The sequence below is a fragment of the Stylophora pistillata genome, chromosome 2 (assembly GCF_964205215.1).
Source record: "Stylophora pistillata chromosome 2, jaStyPist1.2, whole genome shotgun sequence".
Lineage (NCBI taxonomy): Eukaryota > Metazoa > Cnidaria > Anthozoa > Scleractinia > Pocilloporidae > Stylophora > Stylophora pistillata.
This window is the reverse complement of record NC_142520.1, coordinates 29,235,626-29,251,333: the sequence shown is the minus strand read 5'-3', so window position 1 is coordinate 29,251,333 and position 15,708 is coordinate 29,235,626. Positions and strand designations below refer to the sequence as shown.

At 39.2% G+C, this 15,708-nt stretch overlaps 1 protein-coding gene across 2 annotated transcripts; it reads left to right on the top strand.

Annotated features, from left to right (window-relative positions):
• Window positions 1-7,216: 7,216 nt before the first annotated feature.
• On the top strand, window positions 7,217-14,717 carry LOC111320181 (uncharacterized). Of its 2 annotated transcripts, XM_088751301.1 has the most exons (10): window positions 7,217-7,337; window positions 8,319-8,373; window positions 8,520-8,665; window positions 9,347-9,374; window positions 10,132-10,800; window positions 11,569-12,054; window positions 12,360-12,626; window positions 12,725-12,853; window positions 13,073-13,248; window positions 14,065-14,717. In XM_088751301.1, the coding sequence occupies exons 1-10, from the start codon at window positions 7,278-7,280 to the stop codon at window positions 14,125-14,127; spliced, it is 2,079 nt and encodes a 692-aa protein (XP_088607427.1). In that variant the 5' UTR covers window positions 7,217-7,277; the 3' UTR covers window positions 14,128-14,717. The 2 variants fall into 2 exon arrangements, with proteins under 2 accessions (XP_088607427.1, XP_088607428.1); XM_088751302.1 differs by lacking the exon at window positions 12,725-12,853.
• The last annotated feature ends 991 nt before the right edge of the window (window positions 14,718-15,708 follow it).

Sequence of the window (15,708 nt, the reverse complement as noted above, 5' to 3'; positions counted from 1 at the left end):
TACGTTTCGTTTCTTTTCGTTTCGTTTCGCAAATTACCTTAAGCCTTGTTTCTGGGACGAATTAGGCGATTCTTTGCTTTCGGTTTTTAATGAGGCCCTTCTTGCTGGTTCTCTCGCTAGCAGCCAGTACGGAGGTCTCCTTCGTCTCATCCATAAAAAAAGATGACCGGCGCCTTGTAAAAAACTGGCGACCTATTTCGCTACTGAATACAGACTATTAACTAGCTTCTGAAGTCATCACTGGACGTCTCAAGAAAGTAATGAATTTCATCGTTCACGAAGATCAAACGTGCGGCGTTATAGATCGCACAATCTATCGTTGCTTTGAGATGCCTTAGACATGCATATGATAGACAAGACAAACGAGCCTTGCATCCTCGTGTCTCTTGATCAAGAGAAAACTTTCGATTGAGTTGACCACAATTTTATGATACGGGTCCTACGAAGGTTTGGCTTCGGCCGTATCTTTTGTAGATGGGTCGAGCTATTCTATTCCCAGGCCTACTCGAGAACTATAGTTATGTATGATGCACGATCCTCGCAGTAGAGAGCGCTATTTATGCAACAGCGAAAATCAGACCTGAAAAAAATCAGGCCTGTACGGGATTCGAACCACTGACCACAGCGATACTAGTGCAGCTCTCTACCAATTGAGCTAACAAGCCAACTGGGAGCAGGCCCTTAAGTTGATTCGTAATAAACCCGTGATGATAAATCAGATACAATGTATATATGAAGAGCGAGGCCTGCTCCCAGTTGGCTTGTTAGCTCAATTAGTAGAGCGCTGCACTAGTATCGCAAAGGTCAGTGGTTCAAATCCCGTACAGGCCTGATTTTTTTCAGGTCTGATTCTCGCTATTGCATAAATAGCGCTCTCTACTGCGAGGATCGTGCATCATACGTATCTACAACCGCAGTTCAAAATATATGAACCTCATATATTCATTATATCTAATTATAGTTAATGGTTCCTTGTCCCCCCCTGTTTACTTACAGAGGGGTGTTGGACAGGGCTGTCCGCTTCCCCCCTTATTATACATTTCGGTATCAGAGGTCCTGTCTACGCAAATTTGGAAATGTAAGGAAATCGAAGGCTTCTTCCTCCCCGGAGCCGGTGGCCTTCAATATAAAATCTCACAATACGCTGACGACGCAACTAGCATTCTTAAGTCAGAAATATCTCTCTCCTCCTTGCTTGGAGTCGTTCATAAATTCGAATTGGGCTCAGGCGCCAAATTAAACACCTCCAAGTCTGGAGCAATGTGGCTCGGGAGGTGGCGAACCAGGGGAGACACCCCTTTCGGTCTCAAGTGGGTAAACAAGATGAGATCATGATGGAGTCTTTTTCTCGAATGGCTTAGTCAGCGTCGACGACGACAACCGGCGAACCAAACTTGACAAGCTTAGTTCACTTTTAAATTTGTAGAAACAGAGAGACCTTTCATTCATAGGTAGAACTCTTATCGTTAACACCCTAGGCGCAAGATGCCTATGGCATGTAGCTAAAGTTATCTCCCCGCCCAACTGGGCACATGAAAAATTTAAATCTATCGTCTGGCCATTTATCTGGAAGAGTAAAATGGAGAATGTTAGTCGTGACCGCTGCTGTACGCCCCAGCAGCGTGGGGGCCTTAACTTCGTCAATTTCAAACTTAAATGCGATAGCTTACGTCTTTCCAACACTTCGAGTCTAAGAGATAACTTTGGTTCATCATGTAAATGGCACTATTTAGCTAGATACTTTTTAGGTCGTAAACTTACTCACCTTGACCCCCGTTTCTGTTTTCCTGAAAACTCCTGCCCTAACCCAGCCTTTCCTAATTTTTTCAGAGTGTGTTTAAATAGTTTACAATCTCTATAGCAGAAGAATAACTCCTTACCTGACTCCTTAACCAGCAAAAACTTGTACTCCTTGCTCCTTGACTCTGTTAGCGCTGCACCCTGGTGCTCCGGTTTCTGGGAGTCCACTGTGGCCCCCCCCCCCCCCCCCCATTAACCTGTGGGCCTCGGTGTTGCGCAAATCTCGCCTCAAGCTAGTCGAAAACAAAAAGAATGACTTATTGTGGCTGATACTCCACCGTGCCGTACGCGTGCGCTATTCTTTAAAACTGTGGGGCTATATCGAAAATGACAAATGCGCTGTTTGCGGTAAGATCGAGACCATTGAATATTGCTTTCTTGAATGTCCCAGAATCATAAAAGTATGGAAATACTTTTCCCCTCCTCTATCTCGTCTCTTGTGCTCCCCTTTTGTTGTCTCTACTTCTTCTGTCTTCTACCCCTTCTCTATTGTACCAACTTCAGTTTATTCTTCCCACTCCAGCTTTCTGATTGTAACTATCATTTTTTGGTTTTGGTCGTCAAGAAATTTTGTTACTTTTCGTAATTCTACGTTAACCCCTAAGCAATTAATAACCTTAATCAGGAAGGATGTTGCATCCCGCATCAACTGTGCAACTGAGGACTCTGTTAAGAATTTCTGGTCCCTTTTATCTGTATTCTGCTGCGTAAATGACGATGATACGATAACCTTCCATCTGTAAATAATTGGCTTACAGGTGGGCACTTACTCCGGGCTGCTGTGGCGTGTGCGCTGTTCACGCCGCCTGTAAGGAAAAACATTGTAAATATTTAGGATAACTTAGTTTAGAACCTAGAACATGTTAATTAATTAGAGCCTAAGCATAGATTAACTTAGAACCTAGAACGTGTAAATAAGTCAATGTTGATTGAATAAAACCGCCTGGTCTGCCAGGCTTTTACATTAAAAAAAACCTGTCTGCAGTTGTATATATGTATATATACAACATTGTAAATAGCTTTTTAGATTTTGATTTTTAACCTGAAGAAGGCCCAACTGCCGAAACGTAGTGCATTAAACTCGTCCAGATCAGTCAAGAGTTAGTCTTTTTGTTACGTCCTTATCGAACACTTAACTATATATACACACATACATTTATACACATACATATATAGATATAGCTCTTTGGCATACAAAGCTTTGCTTTCATGTCCAAATTGAGCACTCTATCTAGGATGAGTCATTGCCGTTTCAATTGCGCATGCTCGCTTACTCTAGTTTGAGCACTCTGGCATGGCTTAGACGATACCACAAAGGTTGGGTCGTTTGGGGTGACCGTCTCGGTTCTCCCCCATCCTAGCATTAGCACTGCACTGATGAGGCCCAGAAGGCCGAAACAGTACTGTCTGCAGTTAGATATATATCTATATATGTAAATACATGTAAATTTATGTAAGTTTATGTAATCTCTGCCGACCATCCTCCATAGAGTAAGGTAAGTTAAACAAACTTTGCATTCAGCTGTCAGGCCCGAGTGGCTTCTGTTTGTTAAGTGCGCGCATCTCACTAAAACAGTCGAATGTGCTGCTTCTGCTAGCAACCGCTGAAATGGTTTATTTCGAACGACGTACCATACACGGAAATTAATCAGGAGCAATTGTGACATATTGCTTGGTAAAAAAAATAGTTCATTAAGTATCAGTTTACCCATCTAACAATTATCTGATTAGCGATTACTACACTGCATATGGTAACTATAAAGAGATTTTAGCAACACAAAGTCCGACTCGTGTCAACCTGCGCGAGAAATACTGTCTGACAAGAAGACAGTTACTGAACTTGCGTAACGCGCGATTAGCGCGCGCGCTTTGAAACTTCGTAAGCAAGTTACGCGTGCGATTTCGCTAGCACAAGTTTTTTGTTTTTACTATTTCAGTCGCGATTTTTGAGGTTGTCATTGTTTTTTTTTTATACTAAGTTCACAATTTTACCGTTAAACCTTCTTTTTCTACTCAAATTAACACTTCTGCTTTTTCAAGAGGCTTCCACACCCGCTTCCGAACACTGTCTTGTATCAAACGTCAGTTACTTGTAACTCTGCTAGATATTGAATCGATCGGCTCACGCGTCCACGGAAGGTTACGTTGAGGAACTAACAAGATTAATTTGTAAATTTTTATGCAATCAGTTCTTAAGTCAGTCATTTAGGTTTGCTGTTGGTTCATATCCGAGCGTTTTTTATAGAAGGCAGGTCCAATTTGAACTGACTAAGCATAAAGAGGTCAATCGATGGCGTTGCACGCGCTGCCACAAAGATCAATCGAAACTCACTTTTTTGTTTTATGTCTGTTTTGTTTAATTTTGTGTAAATATATGTATGTATATGGATATATGTAAATATATAAATGTGTATTTATAAAAAAATTTTTTTTTTCTTTTTTCTTTCTTTAGGAGCTATAAAGCATCAATTTGTCGATGCCCAAATGAACAAGAAGAGGCCTCAAATAAGGCTCCCCTTGAATAAAAAATGCTTGATTTCCAAGAGAAAATTTCTCATTGTGGAGGGAGATGTTGACAAGTCTAGAGACTGAATGAACTATCAAATGACTCCAACAATTAAAACAATTGTTCTTAAATCCTTAACAACTCTTCTTGTACAATTGTCATTTTAATCATGCAAGTTCGCGGCCAGTTAATGTTTCTTAGCAAGATCTTTGTTAGTTATTAATTTCAGTGTTGAGAATTTGCAATAAATTTTACATAAATGTTGGATAAAGAAATTGTTTCTTGGTTGGAATCTCCATTTCTCACACATCTAGTTACTACATATTACACAAACCATCAGATACCCACTAATTAGTCTAAAAAAAAATTTATGATATGAAGAGCCATATTATGGCTCTTGATGATATCTACTAATTTTAATAGATTCTGCAAACATTCTTAAAAGTTGTTTGAGAATCTTAAAAGATCTTAAAGTTCTTTTGAAGATCATTTAAGATATCGTTGAGAATCTTAGCACGTTCTTATGTTCAACTTGTAAAGGTTCTTTACTTAAGATTCTTTCCACATGAATTTGGTGTCTGACTGAAATATAAGGATAGTCAATTTTCAGTCGATGTGCCACCTCTCACGCAGTCTTGAAAAAAAATTCTCTCTTAAAAATACTTCTCAAAACATTTAACTTCAACCTCATGTCGGCACTTTATCATATGGTTTTAGTGACGTTACTTCTTCAGACCTTTAGACGAAAATTAAGAGCAGAAAAAATATATTTATTTCGCAAGAGGGCGGGTGTACCTCAAATCTAAAATAGAACACTGGCTTGGAAAATGGATTGAATTATAAGATGATGCGTCACTGCGTGTGCATTTCTGTTATAAAACTATTGATCTTCTACTTAAAACTTTCTTTTTTTTTCAACTGAAATAATTACATTTACTTGTTCCAATCCTTTTACAATAAGTGCTTAATCTTGGCGAGGAAGTTGTAAAAACGTTTTTGTTAAGTTTGCATAGTTTTTTTCTTTTTGTTTCAAACTCTCACATGTTTTCCGATTTGATAGTGTCTGTTTTTAAAAGAATTGTTGATAAAATCGATTACCAATTACGAAGCATTGTTTAATTTGTTAATAAAGTAACCCACCCTATTGTGTCGCCGAATTTTCTGTTTGTTTGATCTCAGCTTTGCCAAATTGAAGTCACTTCGTCGTTAAACATCGTGTGTTGTTAATAAGAGAAAAATAGTCCCTGGCGCTATAAATTACTTATGTATTAAACATTCTTAACGATCAAGTATTCAGAAAAAGTCTAGTCACCATAGTTGTCTTTTTTTAGTAACTAGCCTGTTTTATTTAAGAGACATCGTAGTCACGATTAAGTATACAAGCAAGGGAAAAGAAAGGGAACCCGCTTTATTTAATTTGCGTAAATATCATTTCTCCAATCAAAAGGGTGTTGAATCTACTCAGTTTTTAAAACTTGTCGATTGGTTGAACAATTGACTCTGAGAAGCGAAGGAGCTAGCGCCTAAGTAACGAAAAGTCTGTCTACTTTTTTCACAATTTATCTTGTGTTATTCTCAGAAAAAAAAATCTTCAACAGTAGCACGCAAGAATTAAAGATACCTAGCGAAACAAAACTTTAAACGTGAGAGAGATTGTTCTGTTTGAAGTTCTAAACCTACCGGATGCGGTCTTATAAATGGTCTTTTTCTGAGTGACTGAACTGAAAAAGTATATTGTATGAAAGAGTGCTGTTTATCATTTTTATTGAATGAAAAGTTTTAAATGGCAGTACAATATACCTCTGCGTTCGGTCAAAAGCTGTGTGTATGGAACTGCCGGATTATTGCTACTAAAAAAATTTGCGTGTTGTTGTTCTTCAATCGAGACGCTTTAAACAGCGAAGAATTCTTCAGATCGGTGTGTTAACATAAGCTTGAATACCAGTCAGGTTTTGCGAATCTATTTTCGAAATGTGTGAAATAGATTTACAGCCATAAAAATTAATCCGACAAAATCACACAGGGAAAAATAGTATTCTTGTGTGAAGCGCGACGACTGCTATCCGTGCCGATCGCTAGCAAGCATTGATTAAATTGACAGACTTACGTCGTTTGCTCGCCAAAGGAAGGAGCATCAAAGGTAGAACATATCAGGCTAAAGCACGTTGAAAATCAGGCGAACCTTATGCAAAATAGGTTTATTTATATCAGCCACACTTAGAACTGAATTTAAATCTCAAATAACTTCCGTAAAATTTAATATTTTTTCACTTTTGCCATGCGTAAATTATTGTAAAAAAAGCTAAAGCATACTAATTCTTGGACTGTTGATGTTCAAGAATTGAACAACCTACTCTCAAACTTTCGAGATATAGATGGAAATTTCTCCGCAAAATTAGATACCATTTTACAGTCAAACGAAACGAGAATAACCAAGATTTCAGAAGTCGTCGTCCTTGAGCAACTTCACTGCTTTAAGTTTCATTTTCCCGCGAAAAACGACGTCCTCGTTCCAGACCCTCCGCGATTACTTGACGTCGTCGTCGTCCCTTTCGTCCCGATTGCTTAAGCTCCATAATATTTGGGCAACAGACGGGATCAAATAGCGATTTAAAAACGTTTGTAAGTAACATTCAGGTGATCAGATGACAGTTTGACTAAATTAACAAAAACTGTTAACATTAAAGAACACCTTATAATCAAAGTTTTTGTAGGTTGTTGAAGAGGATTTTCTTCAGTTTTGAAATTTCATTAAAGTGCAATTGTTGTAGTTTAACGTTTGCCTGAAACATTTAATCGCCTACAATTGACCTATAATTGCACGTTAATAAAGCCCTAATTAGTTTTCTTATTGTGACGTTTTAATTATTGAAGTTCATTTCAATTAACTCATTTCGCGTTAACCACTCGCCGAGGTCAGACGTGTTTTGCGCTGTTCCCAGAAGTCGTTGTTTTTGCTTCGAAATTAAACATGATGAACGATGAAAAACAAACACCTTTACTCTCTGCCGACCATCCTCCAAAGAGTAAGGTAAGTTAAACAAACTTTGCATTCAGCTGTCAGGCCCGAGTGGCTTCTGTTTGTTAAGTGCGCGCATCTCACTAAAACAGTCGAATGTGCTGCTTCTGCTAGCAATCGCTGAAATGGTTTATTTCGAACGACGTACCATACACGGAAATTAATCAGGAGCAATTGTGACATATTGCTTGATAAAAAAATTAGTTCATTAAGTATCAGTTTACCCAAATAACAATTATCTCATTAACGATTACTACACTGCATATGGTAACTATAAAGAGATTTTAGCAACACAAACTCCGACTCGTGTCAACCTGCGCGAGAAATACTGTCTGTCAAGAAGACAGTTACTGAACTTGCATAACGCGCGATTAGCGCGCGCGCTTTGGAACTTCGTAAGCAAGTTACGCGTGCGATTTTCGCTTGCACAAGCTTTTTGTTTTTACTTTTTCAGTCGCGATTTTTGAGGTTGTCATTGTTTTTTTTTTTACTAAGTTCACAATTTCACCGTTAAACCTTTTTTTTTCTACTCAAATTAACACTTCTGCTTTTTCAAGAGGCTTCCGTATCCGCTTCCGAACACTGTCTTGTATCAAACGTCAGTTACTTGTAACTCTGCTAGATATTGAATCGATCGACTCACGCGTCCACGGAAGGTTACGTTGAGGAACTAACACGATTAATTCGTAAATTTTTATGCAATCAGTTCTTAAGTCAGTCATTTAGGTTTGCTGTTGGTTCATATCCGAGCGTTTTTTATAGAAGGTAGGTCCAATTTGTACTGACTAAGCATAAAGAGGTCAATCGAGGGCGTTGCACGCGCTGCCACAAAGATCAATTAAACTCCCTTTTTTGTTTTTTGTCTGTTTTGTTTAATTTTGTGTTTGCTTGTGTGCGTGCGTGTATGGGTAGGCAGAAGTAGTCACATTGCTTTTTAAGCCCAAAGAGGATCAGATATCGAATTTGATATAAGTTTTTTATTCCGGTTAATAGGACTCCTGTACCAAACAAGAGCCTGTGGACACCTCTACCAAATGGGACCCTACAGGTAAAAAAAACGTTCCCTTGTTCCTCTCTGCAAGTTTTTTTTAGAAGTTCTCTCCCTAAGCTATAAAACTTGAGACTGCTTAAGAAATGATATATGTCGTCACCAAAGCTGTAATTTATCATTTTCTTTTTCTTCTCCAATAACAGATCAAGTCCGAACTATGCTTGTTAGTGCTTTGTATGGACCCCTAGGCTATTCAAGTCCATCAGCGTGTCATCTACTGCAAACGCTCCTCAAAGAGCTTGACGGCAGTACCCCTGGAATGAGGGAGAGTCTATCAACCACTGCAATGGTGAGACATAGAGGGTTCATTATTCAAACAAAGTTTAACTGTGGTTAGCTGAAGATTTATTTTTGTGAACAGAGTCAAGAGGGTCAGAGCTAACAGTGGAAGGAAATTTATTTCATTACATCAACTCTCTTATATAGAATACCTAAGGCCCACGGCTTGCGTAAAACCGTGGTTTAGGCTAGACCTCGTTTTCATGGCCGGCCCTGAACGACTTGTTGTGATGAGTTGATTCATTAGTATGGCAGGTGAACTAAGATAATTCAGATAAAGGAGGTCAGTTATCTCTTTGATGCACCAACTGGTTCAAATATAGATCAGATTGTAACAAGCTGGGAGAATGTATCCTAAATTTTACAAATTTGTAGGGGGGTCCTTCCCAAGTTATTTTAAGGCTTGTCTTAAGCTCAATTATCATAGGTGGAGGTTCAACCTCCTTATAGATGGTAATGAATTTCTATTGACATGAATTTTTACCGATAAGAAATCCTCAAGGTACTTAGGGGTACTTGTTGGTTTTCAGTACTGTTTGGGTCTGAACTGGAGAGAAGTACTTAAACAAGAAAAGCCTCCAAGGGTTGGTGTATTCGGCACAAATCATAAACAACTGCATACAAACCGTTATCGCTTCTTACGTATGATATGGATTTACAATTCACAAAAATCACTTTTCTGATATACCAGGTCGGATTAAAAGCTGTGGCGAACCAAGGTCAGTACGTTCCGTTGTTTTACGAATTTTGAGATTTCTTGAAGATTGATTTCGGTTTTTGCGAAATGCGCACGCAGCACCGTCGAATAGCTAGCACCACCGGCCGAATGTTATAACATGGACGGCTAGTTTTGTGATTTAAGTCAATCCCAATTTATTTATCGGCTGTTTCACATTTAAATAATCGAGTTGCATATGAAAACAAGACATGAAGCAACCAGTGTCACACTTTACATCGAGTATGACACCTGTTGGTTTTTGCCTGTGAAGCAAATTGTGTCTCGTAAAGTCCAGCAGCGCGCCTCGTATTGGAATCAATAATTAAGAACGTGGATACCAACCTATATATCATCAGGGAATTCAGTAAAACCACTGAAATATATTAGTGGGTTTCGTTAAAAAAACCATATTAGAGTGTATCAAAACAAAAAGTTTGAAAACATACAGAACTGATAAGATGACAGAACTGACTTGATGGGACGCGCGACTAGCGCGTGCGCTTTGAACTTTGTAAATATGAAGACAAATTGTCAGCATTTGTTAGGCTATCATGTTGGCGTGTGCAAGTTTGTCAGTTTTGGACGAGATGGATATTTTTTGGATATTATTTTCGTTAAGGGTTTTAGTGTTAAGCACGTTTCCGTTTGGGGGTGTTTTTTTCCCTTTTTTCCAGGAGGTTTTCTGTAACTTTTTTCTAACAATACCCTAGACCAAACAAAAAACTTACAAAGTGCAAACCCTTTAATTCACAATCTAGCACAGAAATCTGCACCCCAGATAACTGCATCGAAAACATCTCAGGGGTTGGCTGATGTTGACATGGAGAACTACAACACACCTGGAGACCCTTTGGCAAACTCTCAAGTACCGTCAATTGAAGACGATGATGATACAAACAACCAAGGCTCTTCATGTCAGCAGGAAGTTATGAAGGACGAGATTGCAGCACTTCCTTCTAATGAGATCAACGGAGTTGTGCCTCAGGGATCGGCTGATGTAGATATGGAGAACTACAACACAACTGGGGACTCTTTGGCAAACTCTCAGGTACCATCAATCGAAGACGATGATGAGACAGCCAACAAAGGCTCTTCGTGTCAGCAGGAGGTTATGAAGAACGAGAGCGCAGCACTTCCTTCCAATGAGATTAACGCAGGTGTGCCTGATCAGGATTCAGACTCTTTTTATTTACGCAATGTATCTATGGCGGCAAAGAATCGGGTGCACAGTTTTGTTCTCGATCTGGTGAATACAATCTCATCGCAGTTGGATACCTCCAGCCACCTGAATCAACCCGAGCTAACTACGAGTGAGTCTGTGGAGGCTGGTCTAGGTCCAGTGAACGAAGATTCTTCCGGTTACACGAAGGTTTTAATGCAATCAATAAAAGGAAAGGATTCATCGGAGTCAACGGCGATGTCTCCAGGTAATTCAAATGTATCTTCAGGAAGTCATGTGGAGGCTTGCAGTAACAACTCTATCCTTTGCGGGATAGTCTGATTATTCCGAAAAGTACGAGACCAACATCTTGTCAAAACTAAAGAAATCTCAATAGAAAGAAAATCAGCATTATCATTTGTTTTTCACCTTTCCTCGGTGTACGGTGCCAGAGTGAGTCTTTCTTTGCATATGATACCAAGACATGAAGCAATCACTGTCGCACTTTACATCGAGTATGACACCTGTTGGTTTTTGCCTGGGAAGCAAGTTGTGGCTCGTCAAGTCCAGCAGCGCGCCTCGTATTGGAATCAATAACTGAGAACGTGGATACCAACCTATATATCATCAGGGAATTCAGTAAAACCACTGAAATATATTAGTGGTTTCGTTAAAAAAACGATATTAGAGTGTATCAAAAAAAAGTTTGAAAACATACAGAACTGTTAAGATGACAAAACTGACTTCAAGCCCGGGGACGCGCGACTAGCGCATGCGCTTTGAACTTTATAAAAATGAAAACAAATTGTCAGCATTTGTTAGGCTATCATGTTGGCGTGTGCAAGTTTGTCAGTTTTGGATGAGATGGATATTTTTTAGATATTATTTTCGTCAAGAGTTTTAATGTTGAGTACGTTTCCGTTTGGTGGTGTTTTCTTTCCCTGTTTTCCAGGAGGTTTTCTGTGACTTTTTCTTAACAATAACCTAGACCAAACAAAAAACTTACAAAATGCAAACCCTTTAATTCACAATCTAGCAAAGAAATCTGCACCGCAGGTAAATGCATCGAAAGCATCCCAGGGATTGGCTGATGTTGACATGGAGAACTACAACACAACTGGGGACTCTTTGGAAAACTCTCAAGTACCGTCAATTGAAGACGATGATGAGACAAACAACAAAGGCTCTTCATGTCAGCAGGAAGTTATGAAGGACAAGAGCGCAGCCCTTCCTTCCAATGAGAGCAACGCAGGTGTGCCTGGTCAGGATTCAGACTCTTTTTATTTACGGAATGTATCCATGGCGGCAAATAATCGGGTGCACAGTTTCGTTCTCGATGTGGTGAATACAACCTCATCGCAGTTGGATACCTCCAGCCACCTGAATCAACCCGAGCTAACTACGAGTGAGTCTGTGGAGGCTGGTCTAGGTCCAGTGAACGAAGATTCTTCCAGTTACACGAAGGTTTTAATGCAATCAATAAAAGGAAAGGATTCATCGGAGTCAACGGCGATGTCTTCAGGTAATTCAAAAGTATCTTTAGAAAGTCATGTGGAGGCTTGCAGTGACAACTCTATCCTTTGCGGGATTCCGAAAAGTACGAGACCAACATCTTGTCAAAACTAAAGAAATCTCAATAGAGGGAAAATCAGCATTATCATTTGTTTTTCACCTTTCCTTGGTGTACGCTGCCAGAGGGAGTCTTTCTTTGTATAAACAAACCCATATTCAGCCTTTGTTAAATATCTTTTAAATTAGATACAATGGGTACCAAGATACATCGTTTTCACAACCTTTGACTTCCTTTTCTTCTTTTTTAACTTTTAGGAAACAAAAGGAAACGAAAGCGCAGTGTTCCAGAAAGTTTAGATACATCTGAGAAAGAGTCCGACGAGCCATTACAAAAATCCCAATGTTTAATCATGGAGACAAACTTACACCAAACTGATGAGCCGTTGCCAAAAGTCCCATGGTTGGCTGTTGAGAAAACTGACTCGTCCACAGCAAAGGTGACGATTGAGCATATGCATCCACCCGGTGAACCGAGTGACTCATGGACTTCAACAGGCAAGGGAATATCCCTAGAAGCTGAAGGTTAGGTTGGAGAGGCTTTTGACTTCTCTCAACTCTTTTGTAATACTAAAATAATGAGATAAGGTACTGGTGGTTGAATCTGTAGTTTCAACTGATAGGAAAGACCAGGAAACGAAAGCGCAGGGCTCCAGAAAGTTTGGATACAACTGTGAAAGAGCGTGACGAGCCATTGCGAAAATCTCGATGTTTAGTCGCGGAGACAAATGACAAATTTCCACAAGCTGAAGGTGAGAAAGAAGAAGCTTTTAACTTACCTCAACAGAAGTAGTTTAGTTTTACGTCTATCGTTGACTTAGGTATCCAGGATTGGTTCGTAGCTGTTGACTTATTGAAGTGAGGTCATCAATATTACGTCCACCCCAGATGTCTTGGGAACATCTGTGTAGATATTAAATCTTATAGTTTTGGAAATTTCTAATGTTCATGTATTTTTTATCCATGCTTAGAGCCGGATTCTCATAAAAATGTCGCGAGAGTTAAAGTGGAAAATTCCGCAAATCCAGAAGCTCTCCAGTATGCTCATTTGTGTCTCAGAAATGCTTATCACGCACTCCTTAGTGCCGGGATCCTGGAACATCGAGCAGCCGTGATGGCCCCAGAAAATGTAACCATCCAACCTCAGGTTAGCAAAGCCATCAGGTATCTTTACTGGCGTCCAGCTAACAAGTCCTTTAATGTCTATTTCATCTGGTTTAGTAGCGAAAATGGGAAAAGTAAGGAAATTCATGGAGCATCTTTTTAATACCTTTTGAGTGACATAGATATAGTGCGCCATCTTACTGGAGGTATAACCATATCCCTATTCATTGAATTTTGTGAACAGTGCGATCTATTGTCTGTATTTTAAATAAAAAAGGACATGTCAGATAAACAATTACATCAGCTAACTTTTCCTTGAACCACAACAGCAGTGGCAGATCTAGGGGAGGAGCCCAGAGAGCGCAGGTCCCCCTTTATTCTGGGGGAAAAAAGCGCAGAAGGAAGAACAGCGGGGCAGGTGTAAGCACACACACAAAAACTACCCCCCTCCCCTGAGCAGGTCAATGAAACGAACATGTTTGGTTTCATGTTGTCGTTGAGCCTTTTCCCAGCTCTTCTGGCTCTGTAACGTTTACCTCTTAAGTAAAACGTTACAGAGCCAGAAGGGTGTGGGACGATAATTCGTTTTCTCCTGAGGTATTTCTCGAGTTTAAACCAAATTTGATTCAAGCGGCCCCATACAAGATATACAGTTTGTGAATAGAGTATTATTGGAATGGGCAGTAGGAATACCTTAAATGTCACTAAAAGAAAAATATGGAGTCCTTGACTATGTCTGGAATGATAACTGCGGGACTACACTCATGGGAGATCAGGAAAGGAGGGAAAAACCACAAATCAGATATGTAACTCGAGTATGAGTATGAGGAGAATATTTAATTGTTATTTTTTGCCACAGGCTGAAATACGGTCACAGGTCAAACCCTACAAACAGAAACGACGACGACGAAGAAGGAACTAAGAGTGGAAACACCTGGACAGGATGCTCCACCAATCATGATCAATTTTCAGCCTCACGCCACTTAATGACCGGCTAAAAAAAACAAAATAACAAAAAAATGCCGAAAGCAAATTATTCCATACATGAAACTTAAGCCGAAACTTTCTTGTCGATAGAAACGAAAACAAAAAGAACTCAAAAAAAAAGTCAACGACCAATCCTGACATTATAGAAAAACATTATCGCAGACTGCTCTCTTAAGTAAGCACTAAACAAATGCCGAAACTTTTTTTGTTGATTGAGAGGAAAACGAAATAACAACAACAACAACAAAAACAATCAACAAGTAATGCCAAGTTTGTTTTTATTCTTAAAATAGAAACAAACATCTAATCCGAACATCTTTAAATAGCGATTTAAAAAAGAAATATGTAAAACTCCTCCACATCATCTGACGTCAAACCATGTTCAATGTATTTGTCGGTTTCCTTTAGATGAATGGAGTTAAAAAAATATTCAAAAGCATAAAACAAGGTCATCCAAGTGGCAATAATAATTATTCTGAAACTGATGAAATGTGAATCCTATTATTAAACTGTTTATCTTTCAAACGTGTAGTTGTTGCTTTCATAGAACACAGATGGAGTTTTAGGGAGGAATTATTTTCTTCTGCAGTTATGGGCGTTAGCGAAATATCTTACCATACTTTTCGCCCTCCTCAGCTCTTAACTTTAAATAATCACACAATCCTCGACATTCTTAACGAGAGGCCTGTTTTGGGAGATTATCCTAACGTTGCAGCAACACTTCTCTTGTAACTCTGGGCTATCTGCACAAAGGTGTTTCCTGTTGCAGGCGTCCCATTGGTAACAGGAGACTTATAGAAACGCTATAGAGCCAGGGAAAAATGGAAAAACGGTGGAGTGCTTTAAAAGATAAAAAGCCTTTCATCAAAATGAATTATTCGTGATATATGCCTCTTATTAGGCAATGCAAGTGTAAACGGATTTTTGAAGCTTTGGTTCTCAATCAATTTGCTTGTGTATATCATATTAAACCAGTGATGCAGATGAGGTTATTTCAAGAGTTGGTCAGAGATTATCATTGATTTAACCGATTTGCTAATAATGATCCCATATTTGGCCAGCCTGAATGGAATAATTGTTTTACAAAATCGGTCATAAAAGATAACTCACCAAATAGCTCTCATTTATTTTGACAACGACCGGGGCCAAAAGACGCAACATGCAGGCAAATCAATCACTTAATTCAAGTTAAATTCACTTAAGTTTTTCATTCGTGTTATCCAAACTAGACACTCAACAATTTTAAATCCCTCCCTGCAGAGGTTAGTCCTTATTCACCAACACAAATCCAGGAATGACAAAACATAGATAACTACTATTGTATGTGTACTTTTACTTAATTGCAACTGTAACAAGACAATTGTCATTGAAGTAAACGATGAATTACCAACCGTCACCTTTAAGCTGTGCTTACGGGGTCTAACCGTCGTAAGCAGTTGCTTACTCTCCAGCTTTAAACGCGCAACCCTCTATTTCTCAAAGCTCCTATATTAATCTTCTCCTACCAATATTTGGT

Coding starts and splice junctions, on each gene's coding strand:
- LOC111320181 (XM_088751301.1), top strand. CDS start 7,278: ATGATGAACGATGAAAAACAAACACCTTTACTCTCTGCCGACCATCCT. Junction 10,801..11,568: donor GTCAACGGCGATGTCTCCAG/GTAATTCAAATG, acceptor TTCACAATCTAG/CAAAGAAATCTGCACCGCAG. Junction 12,854..13,072: donor CAAATTTCCACAAGCTGAAG/GTGAGAAAGAAG, acceptor ATCCATGCTTAG/AGCCGGATTCTCATAAAAAT.